Below are 19866 nucleotides of genomic sequence, written 5' to 3' on the forward strand. Positions count from 1 at the left end.
TGAATTTTCCAGGTAGAAACGATGGAGTCTGTTATTGAGCTGCTGCTGGAAGCTCTGGATGGTCTCAATGAGCCGGAGCTCAGGGAGTTCAAGTTGAACCTGCTACAAATTTATCTTCACAAATATGACTCAGACTTCTCATTGATGTGGTACATGAGAACAGACCTGCAGCACACAGTGTTTCTGATGGTGCTGACTTACGGCCAACAGTCAGTGGAGAAGACCATGGAGGTCTTAAAGGAGATGAAGAGGACTGATCTGGCTCAGAGGCTGTCAGACTGCAGCTCACTGCCTCGAAGTAAGACAACAAAATCAAAACTCATTAAAGTCATAAAACTGTTTTCATGTCTCATAAACGTCTGACTAAAGTCTTCTTTGACTTTATAAATAATATTTGTAATAAAGACAAAAAACACATCTTTAAAACATATTTTATGGCTGTTCTGGAAAAATCTACTTCAATAAATACATAAAAATGAGACCAGATTAAATCCAAATACTTTGTGAGGAGGAGTAAAAATGACTCCTTCATACTGTTTATTATTGCTGAGGAGGTTTCAGTGTAATTCTGCATATTGTCCATTTTTCCAAAGTCATATTTCCTGAATAATTGTCAGTTAGTTGTTAAATGTGTTTGTCATGAGTGACTTTGAGCACTTTTCTCCTCAGAGAAACACTCTGTGGATGAACGACGCTCTGCACTGATCCACAAAGTGAGTCATGTCACATCTCTGATTCAGTACAAGACAGCAGGCTGAAAGTCAGAGGACTAAAGTATCATCAGTTCTCATGTTGAGTCATTTTTCTCATGATTTCTGCTGGATGTTTGTGACAAACTGAAGCTTCATTCAGTTTGACTTCTTCAGCAGTAATTTTCTGCAACACTAATGTCAGGATGTCTTTACCACTGAGGATGAGCTGAGGAAGTGTCAGCATGTACATTTGTCCTGACTCTTCAACAGGACAGAGAAATCTGAAAACATCAAACACTTTCAGCTTAAACAGGAAACTTTATTCTACTTACAAATATTAATAAAGAATGAAAGATGATGTGAAATCAGGGAAAGATTCTTGATGGATATATTTCAGTTTTTATCTGCACAGTGAGAGAAGAACTGCAGCCTGTAAAGAAAAAGTATTCAAACCCATAAAAGTGGATCACAGTTTTAGATTTTCTTCATTTTTTTGATAAACGTACTGCAACTAGTAAATAGATGCTTGTGTTTGGCTAAATAAATATGTGACCCCGTGATTGTGTTTATTGTTGCAGGCGGCAACAATGGCAGCTGTTAAACATCTGCTTTTAGAAACTTTGAATGATTTGAGTGATGAGGAGCTCGAGACATTTAAGAGGCTCCTGCAGACGATCATTCCTTGGAGGAATCGGTCATTCTTATCATATATAGACAGGTTGAGTCCATCATCAACCAGAGCAGATATAATGAATCTGATGGTGGATGAACTTGGTCATCAGTCTGTGGAGGTGACCAGAGAAGTTTTCATGCACATGAACAGAACTGATCTGGTGCAGAAGTTACCAGAGAGCAGCTCAGCATCCAGAGGTAAGACCAACATGCATGAGTGTAAACTCTGTGTCATCAACAGGTTTTTGTGTTGGTGGTGTCATGGTGGTGCAGTGGTTAGCACTGTGTCCTCACAGCATGAAGGTTGTGTGTTTGAGCCTCCTGGTTGGCTGGAACCTTTCTGTGTGGAGTTTGCATGTTCTCCCTGTGCCTGCATGCTTTTCCTCAGAGTGCTCTGGTTTCCAGTCCAAACACATGCTTGTTGGCTTTATTGCTGGTTCTAAATTAAATGTGGGTGTGAAAGGTTGTCTGTCTGTTTAAAACCTGAGGTGGACAGGTGTACCCTCTCTCATTATCACAGCTGGGAACCCCCAGTTACTTTGGTTGGACAGGATGGAGGGTTTCTTTGTTGGGTTCTTATGTCATTTTATTTAGTTTCACATGATTTTCTCTTTTAAATCATCTGTGTCGTCTGAAGGCTGATTCTACTTGGATGTGTGATGATGTTTGAATCCTCAGAGTTGATGGTAAATGTCTTTCCTCCTCAGAGAAACACTCTGTGGATGAACATGGAGCTGCACTGTTGAAGAGAGTGAGTGTGACTTTATCTCAGCTTTCATTCAGTAGATTCAGGCTGTAAATCATCCTCATCTTGAACATTAAACACGATGAAACAGACGAAGCATCTTTGAAACTGGATGCTTCTCACAGTGTTAATGTGGAGTCTGCAGCAATAATGTTTCCACTGACGACAGAGTGAAGGATCTACTCCTGACGATAAAACCAGGAAATGACATCTTTAGATTTTTCTTTGTCTTTAACTTTACAAAGACTTTAATTCCAGAAAAAAGGACATTTAGGTTTTAGTACTGATGGAAAGTAAACAATACTTTTTTTCATGAAACTAAAGTTCATAAATACACAAAGTTAAATATCAAAACCGCCAGCTGTCTCGTCGGTGATCGTTCTGAAACATAAATATTAATGAAGACATCTTTTTATTAATATTTGATATTTCTATTTCAGTTTCTCTGGAAATTAAATAAAAATAAATCTTTAAATCGTCCAACAGAGATATTATACAGTAACTTAATACATTGTTTTGGTTTTACAGGAAAAAGAACAGGAAGCTGTCAGACAGATTCTCTTGGAAACACTGAATGAATTCAGTCAAAAGGATCTAAAGAAATTCAAGCAGTTGCTGCCGTTCACGTGCTTTAAGATGAGCCTGCCACAAATGGAGAGGTACTGGTATCCAAACTGGACAGAAGACCTTGTGAATGTGATGGTGGATAAACTTGGTCATCAGTCTGTGGAGGTGACCATGGAGGTTTTAACAGACATGAACAGACCTGATCTGATGCTGAGGCTGTCAGAGAGCAGCTCAGGTGAGACCAAACAAATGTTTAATAAACAGATTTTCATAATTTACAATAAACTTGTTTAAACAACTTCTAATCAACAAACATTAAAATAAACAGGAAACACAACAGACGTCCAAAAATAACTTTGCATAAATCAGAGCTGAATCCAACCTTTCTCTCTGTCTCTGTCTTGTTCTGACATCACTGGTGAGAATATTTGGATTCATCAGCTTTTGATCATCTTAGACGTCACTCAGCTGCACGTCCTGCTGAACATGTTGTTCTGATGTTGAAGCAGCACTGCACAGCATAAAGTGATCAAACAGCAAACATGTGGACAGTTAGAGGATGATTTTATATGTCAGCATAACATCATTCATTTGAATTCTTTGTGTCTCAACAAGGACGAAAAACTGAAAGAAGTTCAGAGCTTGAAGGTTGTCAGAGCCTGACGGTAATCCCTTCCATTCATCCATTTATTGCTAAAGTTTCTTTCTTTATAAACATGTGTACTTATTGACTAAAGAGACTGTCCTCTGCAGCAGGACTGCAGTGATTGGACTAAACTTGAACCTGAGGTGAACAGTACAGATGCAGACGAGGCTCCAACTTACAGGTAAATCAACTTCCTGAATGCTGCAGCACAGCAAACTGGAACTACAGGAAACAGTTCAGCTTTGGATTTATTCCCAGAGGAAATTCTTCATTTTGCATCCGATTCACACGACTACTCTGTGTTTCCATTCACTCTGTTGTTCCTTCATGAGTGTGTATTTAATTCCTGTTTCAGCCTTCAGTCTGCAGCAGGACACTTTGAATGCAGAGTGTCGGGCTTGCGCTGGGTCTGTAAGGGAAAGACCAGCTTTCAGTACCAGTTTAGATCTTGGGAGGGACACATGGAGAGGATGGAGAGCAGACAATACATGCCTGCAGGTCCTCTGATGGACGTCACAGTCACTGCTGGGAAGTTAAATGAAGTTCACCTGCCACACTGGATCTGCATCGGTAAGAGGACATGAAGGAAGACTTTCAGATGTTTGACATTTCTGACAGTGAGCGCACAAACTGTTATAAACTGTTCTTCTCACCATGTTTGTGTTGTTGTGTTCTCCTGCAGATGACATCCCTGACATATTGGACACGTTTGCAGTCCTTCACATAGATGACTGTGGAGATGTTGTGGAAAAAGTGTCTGAGGTCACACCAACACATGTCAAGTTAACTGAACCGATTTTCTCTCCGAGAGCGGTCCTGATGAAACTCGGCATTCCTGTGAAAATTGGCTGCAACGTGTTGATCTATCAGACCAACACAGCTTTCCTCACACTGCATGTTTATCTGATCCCACGTGATCCTGGGCTACAGCAGGTTATTACATGTTTCACAGTATAATAGGCAGAATTCAGGAGAATGAATAAATTAATATATAAAACTGGCTAATGTGTTACATGGCTTTTTAGTATCTTTGCACTTTATTCTTCACAGGTAATAAAGCAGAGGGAAGTGCCCCATGGATACAAAGCTATCCTGAAGCCAGATCCAGAGAAGTCCTTGAAAATTCTTGATCGTTTCACACTAACAGCAGATGTGGATGGTGCAGAAATCTGTCCTGAAGTATGGTTTGAAATGCTTTCATTTCTTTCCAAATACATATTTGCATAATAGGCTGAGAATAAATAGTCCAGCTGTCGTCGGCAGCCTTCATGCATTTTACTGAGCAAAGAAAGGATTCAGTAAATATTCAATAAGAAGAGCTGATCTGGAAGAAGTGAACATGATTTACTGAGATAGAAAAATGAACGAATCTATTTGGTGATTTAACGCTGATGAACCTTGATTGCAGTGTTAGGATTTAGGACAGGACCCCCCAAAACAGTAAGAGCAATCTTACTGTGGCAGGGAAGTTTGACTCTATAGAATGAAAACAGTATTGTTAGCTCAAGCATGACCAAAGCACAGAAAATGAGTGTAATATATTATAATAAATAGGATATACTAAGTGATCGTAGCAAAAAGAAGGTTGGGAAGGGTAGGGTGAGGGAAAAGCAAGCACAATAGAGACCGAGCCTACATCAGAGGCTGGAGTCCTGGATGGTGAATGGAGAGCAGACAGAAGAGATTGAAGTCTGATGAAGCTCAGAGAGTGAAACGCTTGTTAGCAGGAGCAGAAACATGACAAAAGATACAAAAGGCTTTGATACACCACCAGCTATATGCTGACTTACCAGGACTTTAACATTTGAGTGACTTTGAACCAGGAAAAGAAAAAACATGAATGATGAGAGAAAACATGGATACAGGATGATGCTGGAACTGGATCAGATGCATGAACCATAGGCCGGTGCAGACCAGCAGTCCATTTGTGGACGAGAGAAGGTGGAAAGCTTTGAGAACCTGCTGAAGCTGCAGCTTTTGAAATATCACTGTGGAGTAGTAAAGGCAGAAATAGTAACTTACAAATATCCATACCATACCTCTCTCTTTCCCGTTGCTCTTTCTTTCTTTAACAGGATTTAAAGCTCAGATATCCAAGTGGAAAGCCAAATTTCTTTGAAGTTTACACTGAAAATCCAGATGGAAACTTCCGCCTTAAACTCACATCAAAAAAAGATCTTCAGCCAGTATGGACCTGTACAGTTCGAAAAGGTTAACTTTACATTTTCAAATTTGTCATCACTTTATTGTATTAAATGAGTACAATTACATGTTAGCTCAACATTGTCAGTAAGCTATATGTAGCAGCAATCTTTGGTCCTTCTTTGCTGCTTCTGCAGGACGTACATTTTCTGACTCGTCCTTTTCTAAGATAGTTTGTGTCTTATTCTGTAGGAAGAAACAAGGCGAATGTAAAACAGGAAACATGTTATTTATTCCACACAACACCCAAAACTACAGAGCAGATATCTCTGGTTGGAGCCCCGTTGACATTTTCCTGATATTATACCTAAAACAGCTATAAACAGTGACGGTCAGAAAAGTGTTGCCCATGACAGAAAGATGCAACGATATCTTCTATAAAATCCTTTTGGAAAATGAGAAACATCTAATCGATGAATTCAGTGCAAAGTAAAACATACAATGGTGAAAAAACCTCTTTAGACCAAATAATCTACCTGAGCATAGATTCTGTTGGAAATGTCAGTGTGCAAGGATTTTATAAAACGTTATTTTACACTTATATTTGGTGAGATGTTTATGGTATGTGGGGCCTTTCCTGATCACCGAGCCTCTCATTCAGTTTCAAACTAGAAATGTCCCAAAATGTTCATGTAAATGTGCTGTATATCATGCAGAACAATCACTGAAAATACCAGATTTCCTCCACCTAACAAATATCAAAATGATCACAACTATACTTTTTGTGAAGATTTATTATTTGTTACATTTGAATATGAATTAAGTTTAAATTGAAAACCTTTCATCACCACACGGTGGCCCAATGCACACCGTTTTATTACACCTACCAACCACACAATAGAACAAAGCGGGATGAATTTATAGAGCGTAATATATTAAATTACAACATAAAATATTGAAGATTAAAATGAGAAACAACACAAATTAAAGATCATAACAAAATACTTAAATATGGCCGATGGATTGGAGTAAAGTTTCTTTAAAATTTTATATTTATACGTTTTATGTTCCTTGATTATTTTCAGCCGAATACCAAAGCACTGATCAAGCACAAGGTAAGATATTTCAAATTATTTGTATAATAACTGCATTTAACATTTTACAGTAGTGAGTTTTCTTTGGTTTAAATTTCACAAGTTTACCAAAATTTACCAAAATTTGTTGTTAATCCAGAGACGTTGCTCATCCATGCCATAGCCCAATTGACTCCACTGTTAATTGTTGGTCGTATTTCATACTGCTGCAACTTGTGCCTGAGGAGGAGAGGACTTCATTTAGAAATCTGAGAATTTAAATCAGGGGTGCACACACTTTTTCAGCATGCGAGCGACTTATGAAATGACCAAGTCAGAATGATTGACCTACTATGAAAATGCAAAACATATATTTATTTATAAACATATGGAGTATTCATTCATGCATGTTGCATAACTGTATGAACCCATATTACACAACACAACTCTGTACATTTTTTGATATTACCTTACTCTGATGACTTGCACTGAATGGAATCAACCAGGGATGCACAGTCTGGACGGTAGCTGCTGATAGTCAGCCTCAAGTACACTTTCAAATAATCATCAGTCATGGTGGAACGGTATTTGGACTTAATAATCTTCTGGGAAAAGGCTGACTCACATGAATAAGTGCAGCTGCAGTCAAGGAGGTAACACATTTCCTAATGTTGGGGTACTTTTCCTCTGCAAGTTCCAGAACTGTCCGTTAGCCCTGGACTTAAACTCAGCTTAGTGTCAAAATCTCATCCTCTATTTCAGAAAAATTCTGGTGAAACAGTGTATAATTCACCTGTTTTTCTTCATTGGTTCATTCGAAGACTTCTCTCCTAAGCCACTGTGAAAACTACACAGCATTAAGAAAATAAACACTCAACGTAAGACACAGCACCTAAAACGACACTGTACAAGAAAACAAAGATAAAATCAATAAATACCTTGTTGGCTGCATGCTGCAAAAAGGGAAGTACTCCCCATTCTTCTGAGGGTTCCTTATAAGTGTCTAGTTAAAGTCCATTCCACTTAACTTTCAATAAAGAGCATTACGGCTCATTCTTGCTACCTGCTTGCAGGTGTTTTCTTAGGCTTCCAAAAAGGAGACAACAAGACTTGTAAGCAGGCTTGACCTTAAAAATAAAAGCACCATAACTTGAACTACATAAAATAACATAAATAATGTACAGCTTAAACAATTTACAATGATGACATGGACCTTGACAAGATAAAGAAATGATCTAAATTATATAAACAATATCATCATGCCAACAGCTACACAGTGTTTCAAATTTTGATGCGAGTGAATCAACCTCTGCATCTTCCCAAAAAGGGTAGCATGTGAATGTATCGACTGCATCCATTATCTCTTTCATGTGGAGCAATTTTGCGCATAACGCTTGTTGGTGTATTATGCAGCGGTAATTGAGGAAATCCGGAATAACATTGTCCTCCCTGCACCTGGCAGTGAATCCATTTGAGTGGCAAACCATCCGTGGTGATGGACACCAATTTGTATACTGGGAGCCTGGTTTTCCCAATAAATTTATTGAAAGACTGAAAAATGTTTCAGTTTGCTAGCATAATGAAAGTTAGAAAGTTTGAACATTTGTTAAGAAATTAAAAACTTTCCTTGTTATTTATTAACAGCTGCAGGATCCTCAGTGGGAGCAGCTGCTGTCAGCTCTCAGTCGGCTGGTAGGTTCATCAATATTAACTCAGTTTTATATAATGAAACACAGAAAACTGATCAATACTAACTGTGCTTATGTTCCCCAATGACCAAGATGTTGCTTTAAATTTTAGAGATGATTAAATTGAAACTAAAGCTTTGTCCTGTATGGCATGACCCTGACCTTTGACCTTGAAGTATTGCATACTAAGATGGTGTATTTGATTATCTTCACCCATGTGATTGGAGCAGAATTGGCTGAAATCTTTGGCTGCTATACGCTGTCAAAACTTTATGGCATCATTGTGAACTGAAAAAATGGATTATTTCAAACATTATAAAGATGCACAGCACACTGAGAATCCATAGCATAACGTGCAAACATGACATCAATTTACCTGCTGATTGCAGCGAACAAACATTTCCACAGTGGGCGTTGGCATTTTTAATTAGCGATCCAATTATGCACCAATTTAGTACATCCAAACTCAGTTCATCAGTCTTTGTAGTGAAATAATGTCTTTAAACTCCAATAGCGTCACCGTTTTCCTTTACGGCTTAAACAATATTATCACTCACCAGCTTTGATGAACGAGTGATATGTTGATCCAGGCCTCAACATCAAATCTGTCAGGAGTACTCACAGACGATCCAGTAACTTTTATTCGAGTTCGACGGTGATCCTTGAAATCCATATATCCAACATATCCATTAATGAAAGATTATTCCTTTGTCCACGGGCAGGTTTTTTACTTTATGTAGTGGCAATTCCTTTTGTTTGACAAACCAAACATCCCACAATTAAAAGTCCACAAGCCACTGCTGCACCGAGATACTATTCCGTACGCAGGCAAAAGAAGTCCACTGTCCAAACTTGAAAGTTGCGTTTTTATGGTTTATTTTATCCAGTTTGGCAATAACAAGATCCATTTTTTGTTACTTCCTGCTGCTTCTCCTTCTCTAGTAAAAAACCATAGTCCCACCCCAGTGCATGCTGGTCCTATACCAGTCTCTTTATTTATAGAAACAAAATGGCCCTACAGCTCTTACTGCCTAATTTAACAAACATCAAACAAACAAAACACTGAAACAAATATTAACCTACAAATAAACTTGTAAATAAACCCCAAAATATAAATAAACTAACAACAAACTTTAACAAATTTCCAAATAATAAAAAATAAGAACAAATAGCTCCAACAAAAGGTTTGGGGTCTGTTTTACTGTAGAGTATTACCCCAGAAATCAGTTTAAGCTGCTGTTGGGGAGACTCGCCTCCCTGTAACTGCCTTTGTCTGCGTGCCTGCCCTTCTGTCTCTAGCAATATAACTAACTGACGAGCCCAACAAATGAAATGATCACTAGTGCAGTCATTAAAAAGTAAAAATGTAGGAAAGCAGAGGAACTACAGTCTGTGTTTCCATTAGACATTTTTATTAGTTTGCTGTTATCATGGCAGATAATCAGAACAATTAATTTATTGAAGTAAATTTTCCTCAAAAACTTAGAGCAACCTTTTATTGATATTATAAATGAATGATTTATTTATTTTTTTTTAAGTAGACCAGAGTTTAGTGGAATATTCTTTGGTGTAGTTGTTTAATTGTTTTAATTTGGTGGCACTGAGTCTCTAATGTTTCAGTTTGCTAGCATAATGAAAGTTAAAAAGTTTGAACATTTGTTAAGAAACTAAAAACTTTCCTTGTTATTTTTAACAGCTGCAGGATCCTCAGTGGGAGCAGCTGCTGTCAGCTCTCAGTCGGCTGGTAGGTTCATCAATGTTACCTGTTCTGTGGTTTTATATAATGTGACACATAGAACGCTGATGAATCCTAGTGAACCGTCAATCACACCTTTTTCCCGCCACAATTTTACTTTTCGTTAGCTTACATACTTTGTTCTGTCTTCAAGTTTTCATTCTAAAGGAGGAGCTCTCAGTCTCAGCTCTCGGTGGCAGCGAGTCACTAAACTCAATCCTGCTTATATTTGTTTCTTTACAGAGATAAATATAATATTCATGTATTCAGCCCTCTGTGAATCACTTCCTTATCATGCTGGAGGGGTTTGTGAGTCCCAGGCTTTTTCCTGAACAGCTGATTTCCTCCAACAGAGATGATGGTTGTGTTGTCTTCTAACTTCATGAAGATTAACAATCTGAACAGCAGCCTGTTTGACAGGAAGTCCAGTATCCAGTTGCACGATGTGTTCCTGAAGACCAGAGTGACGAGTCTGCCAGTCAGCTTCACAAACAGCCTGCTGAGAGAGAGTTTGTTATATTTCACATGTATGAAGAGAGAGTGCAGGGCAGTGAAGACGACATCATCTGTGGCTGTATTCAGCTAGACGACAGTTATTATTAAAGCTAACGCCTACTGGTAGATCAGCCCAGTAAATACGGTGTTTCTGTATTTTTACTGGTTCATCTGTTTCACTTTCAGATGAATCCCAAAGAAGTGGTAAAGTACAAGGTTAGATGTTTCACATGATTTGTGTATAAAAAGAACTGCACTTTGTGTTTGGCTGTGGTGGGTTTCCTTTGGTTGCTGACCTCATATTTGAAGTACTGCAAAATGCCAGAGAATGAATGAATAAGCTCTTGTTCAACAATGGCACCAACCAGCTTTTCCAAATCTACTGATGCTGTTGACTGGACTGTCAAAATGCATAAATCGAGTCAGTTCTACTTTTACCACCAGATTTTAGCACCAGTTAACGAATGTTTTTAGATGTTAAAGAATTCAACAGAACTTGTGGTAAAATGCCAAATATAGAACTGTACCACATAGTGCCATTTTCTATATGAAGCTGCTGGCTCTGTGGACATGAGGACGATCAGTTTGAGATATTCTCAGATATCTATTGTTTGCAGCACTGAACTGGTGTCCCTGACTTGACTGAAGACAGGCGGGATAGAGTTTTATCCTTAATGGGGACGATGTTCAGGAAACTGGAAGTGTCAGCAGGTGTTCTAAGGAGCTCTGAAAGAAAAGCATCTGGACGTCTTTCAGTTTCTTGAAGACGTTTCAGAAGCTTCTTCAGTTCTAAGAGCGACTGGTGGAGCGTCCCAGATTTTAAGCCCTATGGGAGTGTCCCCAAGAGGGTCGTGGACCCCCTATTGATCCTCTGCCTAATCACATGAGCAGTACTAGAAAAATTACCATTCCTGGTGCAACTCTGTAAGCCTTAGTCTTCTGCAAGAACAACACATTTCACAGCTGTCTGTGGCTGTTTTATCATGTCATCAATACTTGCATGCAATGTGGCAGCTGTTGGAGAGATGTGATATAAAACTCTACAGAAAGATCCACAGTAAACACTGGAGTGGAGTTTGAATCTGATGCTGAAGAAGATGAGGAGCAAGACGGTGCACTGAAGTGCTCACACTGTGTACACTTCTCTGTCTCGCTCACCTTCCTGTGAACTCATCAAAATCATGCAGAGCAACAAAAACTGCAACCTGGGGCAGTCCTTATTAAGGGTTACTTACTGTGGACCACATCTCAGAGTGTTCATATTTAATATCACTGATGCTGTGATTCTTATATTTACATAACACAATAATATCAGCTGGACAGGAAATGTTTGAAAGGCTGCCTGAATCATTAAGAAGGGTCTGATGTGATCAGCACCTGGATGTGAGCTGATTGTCAGCAAAGTTTCCTTCACTTTGTCTGGAGTCAGTCTTGGCTGTTGGATCATAGAGAGTGATGGATTCAGGATTTGCTGATTGGGCATTTTGTGACAGAGAAAAGTTGTTTCATTTATTATGTATCATGTATTTATTTTATTACAAAACTTTACAAGTAAAGATAATCTAATTTTTATGTCCTTTCTCAGAGGAAAACACTGTGGACAAACATCTGTCTGCACAGATGCAGAAAGTAAGTAGAACCAAATGATTCTGTCCTCACACCACAGCTTCACTTAATTCATTACTTATACCTGTTATTAAAAATGATCACGTGTGATGGTTTTGTTTACTTATCAGTTATCCTCTAAGAAGGTTATTATTAAATCACTTTGTTTGTTCCCAGGTGTTAACAGTCCAATCAGACAGAGAGCGGATTATGGAAATATTAGAACATCTGGAAAAGAAGGACCTTAAAAAGTTCAAGTGGCTTTTGGTGGAGCTCAAACCCATCCCAAAGAGCGAACTGGAGGATGCCAACATCTGTGACCTGGTGGATCTGATGTTCGGGGCCTACACCCAACATACTGTGGAGGTGACCAAGGAGGTTTTTAGGAAAATGAACAGGAATGATCTGGTGCAGAAGTTGTCAGACACGAGCTCGAGATCCAAAGGTGAGAAACTAAATGGTGTAATTTATTCCATTAATGTTTTACTGTCAAAACTTTATATATGCACTGTTCTTAAAAACACGCATTTATTTTAAAGTCAGTACATGACTGTAGTGTGAACTCAGAGTGATGAGACTTCAGTTTGAAACATGGAGGGTTTGTAATCTAGGAGCAGATTTGAGATTAAACTTTAAAATTCTACCACGAGTTTGAGTAAAATGATGAAAGGAAATCAGTGAATGATCAGTGTAACTGTTAAATGTACAGACTGAATGTCTGATGTTACAGTACTGCAAATACTTAATGATTTCAAAAGTAATATCTTTATATATATTCTTAATCAGTCACCATCTGGTGTGAGCGCACTTTACTTATAAAAATTGGTTTGTTTTTAAAGGAAGTACATACAGACGGGTAGTTTGTTAGAAGCTTCTTCCTGGTTCTCCTGGATTCTGTCCTCTTTATTCCGTCTCTTCCTGTGTTCTCAGACTGACATCAACATGATGCTGAGATCAGGTCTGTGGGTCTGACCATCTGCTGCAGGACTCTTTATGTCTCTGACTCTCTGTTCGGGCTCGCTGTCCTGCTGCAGGATAGATGCGTCACTCTTAGTCCTGGCGATGGATCAGAATCTGTACTTTAACATTCGTGAGATTCTAAACCTCAAACTCCAGAGTTGCAGCTGTGAACCTGCACAGAGCCTCCATGATGTTTCCCTTTTACCTGCACACACCTGATCCAGACAGCGAGCAAAGCAACATCTGTGTGAATCTACACAGCATGGCTTTGATTTGGTGCTTGCTGCATGAACTGATCAACTCTGATAAATTATTATATTTTCACTGGTGACATGGGGCTAAAAATATGATCAGATTTATCCACATGTTTTCTTTATTAATGTGACAATGTTGGTATCTGTGGCTGTGTGGACGATGAGAGGAAATGTAAAAAGAAATGAATTTGTTTTAGTGGTTTTGTTTGTTTTTTGTTACTCATATGTAGAATGACTGCATCCTGAAGCACGGAGAGATGATTTTACAGTGAGTTCCTATATCTTCTGTCATAGCAGCACATTCAGTTTTTTCTAGCAGTACAGTGTGTGACAGACTTTACAGAGTTCCTGTTGTGCTTTTCTTCGTTCATATTCTTCATACTTCATATAAATATTGTTGTTTGATGCTCATATTGAACATGATCTTTTTCCCTCTTCTTGTGGTCGTTGCTCCGTCTGGAGGAGAAAAGTTTCAGGACCAACTGGGTGAAGGTTTGACGTTACTGAGGATTACAACACGTCTGTTTGTCATATTTTAATCAATGAGAATTTTTTAATTGGATAAACATTTGAGAATTTGATACTGTCATGTATTTGTTTGTTTTGTTTTTTTTGCTTTTTTACTAATTATTTTCAAAATATTCTTTTATCTGATATAAAGAACTTTAAACCAATCACTGCCTTGTTTGTCAAAGCTGCTGTACAAATAGCTACAACAGTGATGTCTGTTTACTGTAAGACGGTCATTTTAAAATGTTTTCTTAATTTTAAAAACTAGAATAATCACCTCTGAAGAGCTGTTCAGTCTTTATTGTCTCCGGGGGAAATTTGGCTTCCAGCATCTTTCACAAAAAGAGAAACAACAACAAACAAAGACACATAAGATTCTATTATGAACGATGCAGATGGATCGGTGCTGTGACTGCAGCGATCCAGAGGCTATATTGTCTATCGTAGTGAAGAGAGAGCTGAGCTTTACGGGCGATCGTGGCTCAAGTGTTTGCAGTTCGTCTTGTAATCGGAAGGTTGCCGGTTCGAGCCCCGGCTCTGACTGTCTCGGTCATTTTGTCCTTTGGGCAAGACACTTCACCCGTTGCCTACTGGTGGTGGTCAGAGGGCCCAGTGGTGCCAGTGTCCGGCAGCCTCGCCTCTGCCAGGGCAGCTGTGGCTACAATGTAGCTGCCATCACAAACAGAACCCCGAACAGCCCTGACCCGCTACAATATGCATTGAAACAACAATGTTTAAGAAGCACTTATTTAATCATTAACAAAGTTAAACACAGTGAAGGTGTTAGGTCATTGTAGAGTAAAAGTATATATTCATCTACGATGAAAATGCTCACATGAAGTACATGAAAACAATGCAGTGAGTTACATTTCACCCCCAAAATGGAGAAGTATCATATTTCATTTTCCACGTATTCCTGGTCAAAAGTAGATTCCTACATTACCAAGAATGCGGCTCAACCAGACAGATGGATGAATGATTTCATGTACATGATATTGAATATGTCAAAAACAAGATTAGAAAGAAAAATCAGCTTATATAGCGTACAGGACAGAACTGGAAGACTCTAAAAGTTGTTTGAAATCAGTGAATGAAGGTGTCACGATGAGCTGTGTGGCTGGAAGTGGAATAACATTAGTTTGTTTTTAGCCTGATCTTAGTTTTTGAGAAAAATTAGATCCACATATGAGGACATTCGCTTTAAATTTTGATAGAACAGTGGCAGTATAACATCCTCGTATGTGGATATCAGGCCCTTTTTTATCAGGCAAAATTTTGTATTTTGGCCTAGACGGCCCAAAATGGGATGTCCACATTTAACCTCCTAGGAGGGCAGGCCCTAGGAGGTTAAACCCTATTGGAGTATCCCCCACAAGAGGGGGATACTCCAATAGGGTTTAAATGTTGGACTCTCCAACATTTGACTCTAAAACTGAAAAAGCTTCTCGGATGAGAGTGAAATCTCTTCAAGCAACATCTGGACTTCTCTTCAAGTCCAGATGCTTTTCTTTCCAAGCTCCTTAGACTATAATGACTGAGAATCTTCACAGAAACAGGAGGGAGACACAGCTGGGGACAATGCAGGCATGACGAGGCACGGGGAAGCAACACAGAAAACCCTAATCAAAGACTACGAATATAACAAGAAGATCACAAATCATAATAACCAGAACTAACAGTTCATAACATAAAGCACTGGCTCCGTGACCCAGAGACATGACAGATTGATTGTAAAATATATTTTCAAACCACTCTAGTTGGAATCCTCTTTGGCCGTATTAGAAACTATAGAGCTGAATGTCTGAATCACATGAGCAATACCTGCGAGGCTGCCGTACAGGATATTGTTATGCCGAACAAGAGCAGAGCTCCCTAATAGATCTCCGGCAACATCCTTTTCCAAAGGGGTGGAGAGGCTCTCTGTGACCAGCGCCTCAATGAGGGAGATGTTGGACTCGGTACCGTTGATAAAAATGTGGACCAGTGCAGTGGTGCAGAGAGGAGGTCTGCCTTTATCACAGACTCTCACTACCAGCCGATGTAGCCCACTGTGCTTGCCGGTCACTTCCTGTGCCAGTGTGATCTGCCCATTGTAGGGAGATATTTGAAACAGACCATGTGGATTTCCACCTACACTGAAATAGTCCAGCTCAGCATTGAGCCCAGTGTCAGAGTCCTCAGCCTTCACTGCCTCCACATACGTGCCTGCTGGGGTGAAATATGATAGGTATGTGTAGGAGGAGTTGTCTGGTTTGGTGACATATGGAGCGTTATCATTCTCATCTAAGACACTGATGACCACACTCACGTAGGAGGATCGAGGTGGGTCACCTCCATCCACGGCCTTTAGGCGGAACGTGTAGAAACGTTCCTTCTCACGGTCAAAGGAGATTCTAGACAAGATGATTCCTGTGCCATTTTGGATGAAAAAAATGCCATTTTCCGGTTCCACAAACAGTCTTAGGTGGGAATTTTCATCCTTATCAGCATCTGAGACAGCAACTGCACCAACACGACTGGGTGGAGGCATGTTCTCTGCGGCAGTAAAGCTGTAGCCTTTGAGTATAAACACAGGGTCATTGTCATTTTGATCTTGAACATTTACAATTATTGTGGCAGTGCCGGTTTTACTAGGAACACCCATGTCTGCTGCTGCCACACAGAACACATAACGGTCCCTCTCTTCCCGATCCAGCACGGTTCTCACACGAACCTCCCCGGTGTTGGCATCAACTTCAAAGAGCCTTTTGACAAAACGATCAATGATGCTATAGACAAGCTGTCCATTTATGCCAGAATCTGGATCTGTTGCCACAAGATCCAGTAATTTTTGTCCTCTGTAGTTGTTTTCTGGAAAGTCCACCTCAATCGTTGCAGGGGAAAAGTTCGGTGCATTATCATTTACGTCTGTAACTTGGACATTGAGGGAGAGAGTGCTGGACAGAGCTGGGCTTCCAGAATCCGCTGCAACAATTTCAATACTGTAATTTTTAACGCTCTCATAATCCAGCAGGGTCGTTGTCTGCAGGAAGTATTTGCCCTTCTGATCACTCGCGGGCTGGAGCTGAAATGGAACATCACTATCAACTGCGCACGTTACCACAGCATTTTCCCCTTCATCCCAGTCTGACACCTGGACCAGTGCCACTGGTGTACCAACAGGCAGGTCCTCAGAAATCTTAGTCACACCATCCTGGTATTTTACTAAGCCTATACCTTGGATGTTAAGGGTCGGTGCATTGTCATTTTGATCTGTGACATTTATGGTCACCAGAACTTTGGAACTCTTCATCCTGGAACTGGGGTCACGATCTCTGGCCACCACAAACAACTTGAGGATGCTTTCTTCCTCTCGATCCACAAGGCCTTTCACATAGATGATGCCTGTCACACTGTCAATGCGCAGAAGCCTTTGAACAGTCTCTGATACTTGATGAAGGCTGTAGTCCATCTCTCCAATGGCAATGTCTGCATGACTGGCTCTGACCTACAAGGGAGAAAAACATGGGCACTTCATTCAGCCTCACATTGTCCAAGACAAGAACAAAAACCACAAAATTTGCAGGAACCCAGTTTGGAGTTGCATGGCTAGAAGAGAAAAATAACCTACTTAATATTTCTGGAGGTACAAGCAGTCAGCAAAATATTTCACTGGATGTTAGAAGGCCTTTCTGTCTACACAGCTACTTTTATTCTTTTTAATTGCATTCAGTCCGTGCAATTCAAAGAGTGAGTGTTGACTGACAGCATTTGTGCAACGATCATCTGGGATTTACAGTAATTTAACCTTTAAAACTGGGATGGAGCTCAGGAGAGTTTGCAAAGAAGTCCCTAAAAACACTCCAAAATTAGCACTAAATTACTTGTAATTGTTAAAATAATACAAGTACTAAAATAATAGGAAATAAAAGAATAATAAAATTATAATAAAAAAAATATCTGCCAGTGGGATACAATTATGTACGCCTTGTTTTTTCTTTTAAGCAAAACAACCAAACTTAAGTTATTTGGGTCATGGACATACTGTAGAAATCATTTGACATCATTTATTGATGAATTATTAGCACCAATGTTTTTAAATGAAGTTATTTGTGGACGTGGCACTGCTGCAAGGAACATTTGACACTTGGTAGCTGGATTCAGAGAACATATGGTGCATATGTGATTCAGTCCCTTGATCAAACAGATTGTTTTATTAGTTTATATAAAATGATAATTCTAAATGATCCTGTGTTTGGACTGACCTGCAGCACAGACTGTCCCAGCGGGCTGTTTTCTAAGAGTTCGGCCTCGTAGTGACTTCTGTCAAACTCTGGAGCATTGTCCTGCTGGTGACTCACAGTGACTGACCTGCTCGACCTCAGCAGCTTCCCACGATCTACTCTGATGTTCAGGTGAGTGGGTGAAGAGCTGCAAGACACCAGGATGGTGGCTAGAAACAGCAGAACTTTGCACCTAAGCACCGTCATGTCTCTGCCAGACAGCACTGAAAGAGACAGGAAACAGGTTAAGACTCGTGTTCTGTATTCAGTTCACACAGTGCCAATTAAGACTGTTGCTGTTGCTGGGACAGCATTCTCAAACTCGCAGCCCGGGAGCCACTTGCGGCCCACCCTCACCTCTACTTGTGGCCCGTATATTGACGTTAAGAAATATAATGCAATTTACTTTTTGTTAGTGCATTACGTTTGTTGTTATGTGCACTGTTGAAATAAGTTCTTTTAAAAGTAAAGAATGATTTTATAAAAAGGCAATATGAGCAGAGGAAATAGTTTTGACTAGCAATTAGAAACTAATGTGTACACTTATGTCTGCATTTTTATTTTGTTAAATAAGAACAAAATCAGAGCAGAAGTGCTGCCAGATGCCTGGCCAGAAAGAGAGGAGTAATGTGTTGTTTGTAGTTCAATGAAAGGCTTCAGTTAGTTAAGAGCGAGAAAGAAATGTTCACATTTGCATTTTTGTCTTTTTATACAATAATTTTAATTTTTTAAAAAGAATCAAAACACTACGTTTTCATAAATATTTGTGGGTATTTTCTTGTTCTTTGTTTTTGTACTTTGAAAGTCCAAACTTTAGTTGGTCCTGATTTGTGCTACACAAGCACATGTAATGTACAAACAGGTCTTTCAGTGCCCCCTACTGCCAAATATTCGTAAAAGCAGAGTGAGACAAAGGCTCGCACGAACTTGTTTGGTGTCTGCAAACCGTTAACAGAGAGGCAGTATATGAGGCTGAGGCACAAAGAACACTTCTGGCAGAGGGTTTTGGAAAAAGGGAGTCACAAAAGAGACCATTTCGTTATTTATATGTTACGAGATCCGTTGACTACGGAGTGGTGCGAACATTCACGCCGAGAATCGTAGTTTTTCTTTTCCGCACAAAGATGCAACAACTTCCACACTCACACATCAGGGCAAACAGACAGTAACAGTCCAACAAGTGAAGTTCACCATGAAACAATCAGATGTCCCTAAACGTCAAAACCTTAAAATTATATATTAGGCTATTATTATTATTATTATTATTATTATTATTATTATTATTATTATAAACGGACTATGCGAATATCATCTGTTCACAGCCATTTAGTGACAAAATGAGTTCATTAAAAGAAAAACTGCAGGCGCATTCAATTCCTTCACTGCAGTATCTGTGTGTTGCTTATTCTGGTTTAGAATTTGGCGCCGTTGTTAGCGGTTTTCAATATTTAGCAGGCTGTGTATTTCTATCATACATGGGCTGTGAAATGCTCTTTTTTTCTGGGAATCTCTAAAGTGTTGCAAGAACCACCGACAGGCCTACTGCATCTATGAGAAGCACCGTTGACTTTCTGCTCTGCTGAATGTTGCAATTAAACTCACCCGTTTCTGATCAGTCCCTTTAAACTCGGAGCTTTGAGATCATGGACAAGTTTACAAGCTCGCTCAGAGCTGAAGCCAAAGAAGTCTGGGGTCCACTGCTCTGAAGGAGGGGCAACCTGGGCTTTTTTTTATGCCTCCTTTCTTTTGCTGGCGTCAGCAAGGAGTATTAGGGCCATATTAAGAAAAAATGCATTGAAATGTGGAATTATCCTTGTTGT

At 39.5% G+C, this 19866-nt stretch overlaps 2 protein-coding genes across 3 annotated transcripts in view; one reads left to right on the plus strand and one right to left on the minus strand.

Moving 5' to 3' along the window:
* LOC309717160 (uncharacterized protein) overlaps nucleotides 1-19866 on the plus strand; it is an 80482-nt gene that overhangs the window by 7230 nt on the left and 53386 nt on the right. Inside the window, exons 9-26 of one of the 2 annotated variants that reach the window (XM_082551491.1) lie at nucleotides 13-298; nucleotides 670-713; nucleotides 1271-1562; nucleotides 2072-2115; nucleotides 2638-2911; nucleotides 3292-3341; nucleotides 3430-3503; nucleotides 3678-3892; nucleotides 4005-4255; nucleotides 4373-4501; nucleotides 5398-5533; nucleotides 6550-6579; nucleotides 8182-8229; nucleotides 9922-9969; nucleotides 10642-10671; nucleotides 12041-12084; nucleotides 12238-12505; nucleotides 12991-13855. In XM_082551491.1, coding sequence (XP_082407617.1) covers nucleotides 13-298; nucleotides 670-713; nucleotides 1271-1562; nucleotides 2072-2115; nucleotides 2638-2911; nucleotides 3292-3341; nucleotides 3430-3503; nucleotides 3678-3892; nucleotides 4005-4255; nucleotides 4373-4501; nucleotides 5398-5533; nucleotides 6550-6579; nucleotides 8182-8229; nucleotides 9922-9969; nucleotides 10642-10671; nucleotides 12041-12084; nucleotides 12238-12505; nucleotides 12991-12995 — 2268 coding nt within the window. In that variant the 3' untranslated portion in view covers nucleotides 12996-13855. Of the gene's footprint in view, nucleotides 1-12; nucleotides 299-669; nucleotides 714-1270; nucleotides 1563-2071; nucleotides 2116-2637; nucleotides 2912-3291; nucleotides 3342-3429; nucleotides 3504-3677; nucleotides 3893-4004; nucleotides 4256-4372; nucleotides 4502-5397; nucleotides 5534-6549; nucleotides 6580-8181; nucleotides 8230-9921; nucleotides 9970-10641; nucleotides 10672-12040; nucleotides 12085-12237; nucleotides 12506-12990; nucleotides 13856-19866 lie in introns of those variants that run through there. The other variant, XM_082551490.1, reaches the window with a different exon arrangement.
* On the minus strand, nucleotides 13948-18253 carry LOC309717963 (protocadherin-1-like; the record flags this gene model as incomplete). Its single annotated transcript, XM_082552904.1, has 2 exons — nucleotides 13948-17271; nucleotides 18029-18253. 2 exons carry the CDS (start codon nucleotides 18251-18253, stop codon nucleotides 15538-15540), a joined length of 1959 nt encoding a protein of 652 aa, XP_082409030.1. The 3' UTR covers nucleotides 13948-15537.

The sequence above is a fragment of the Aulonocara stuartgranti genome, assembly GCF_965226115.1.
Source record: "Aulonocara stuartgranti genome assembly, chromosome: 11".
Classification (NCBI taxonomy): Eukaryota; Metazoa; Chordata; class Actinopteri; order Cichliformes; family Cichlidae; genus Aulonocara; species Aulonocara stuartgranti.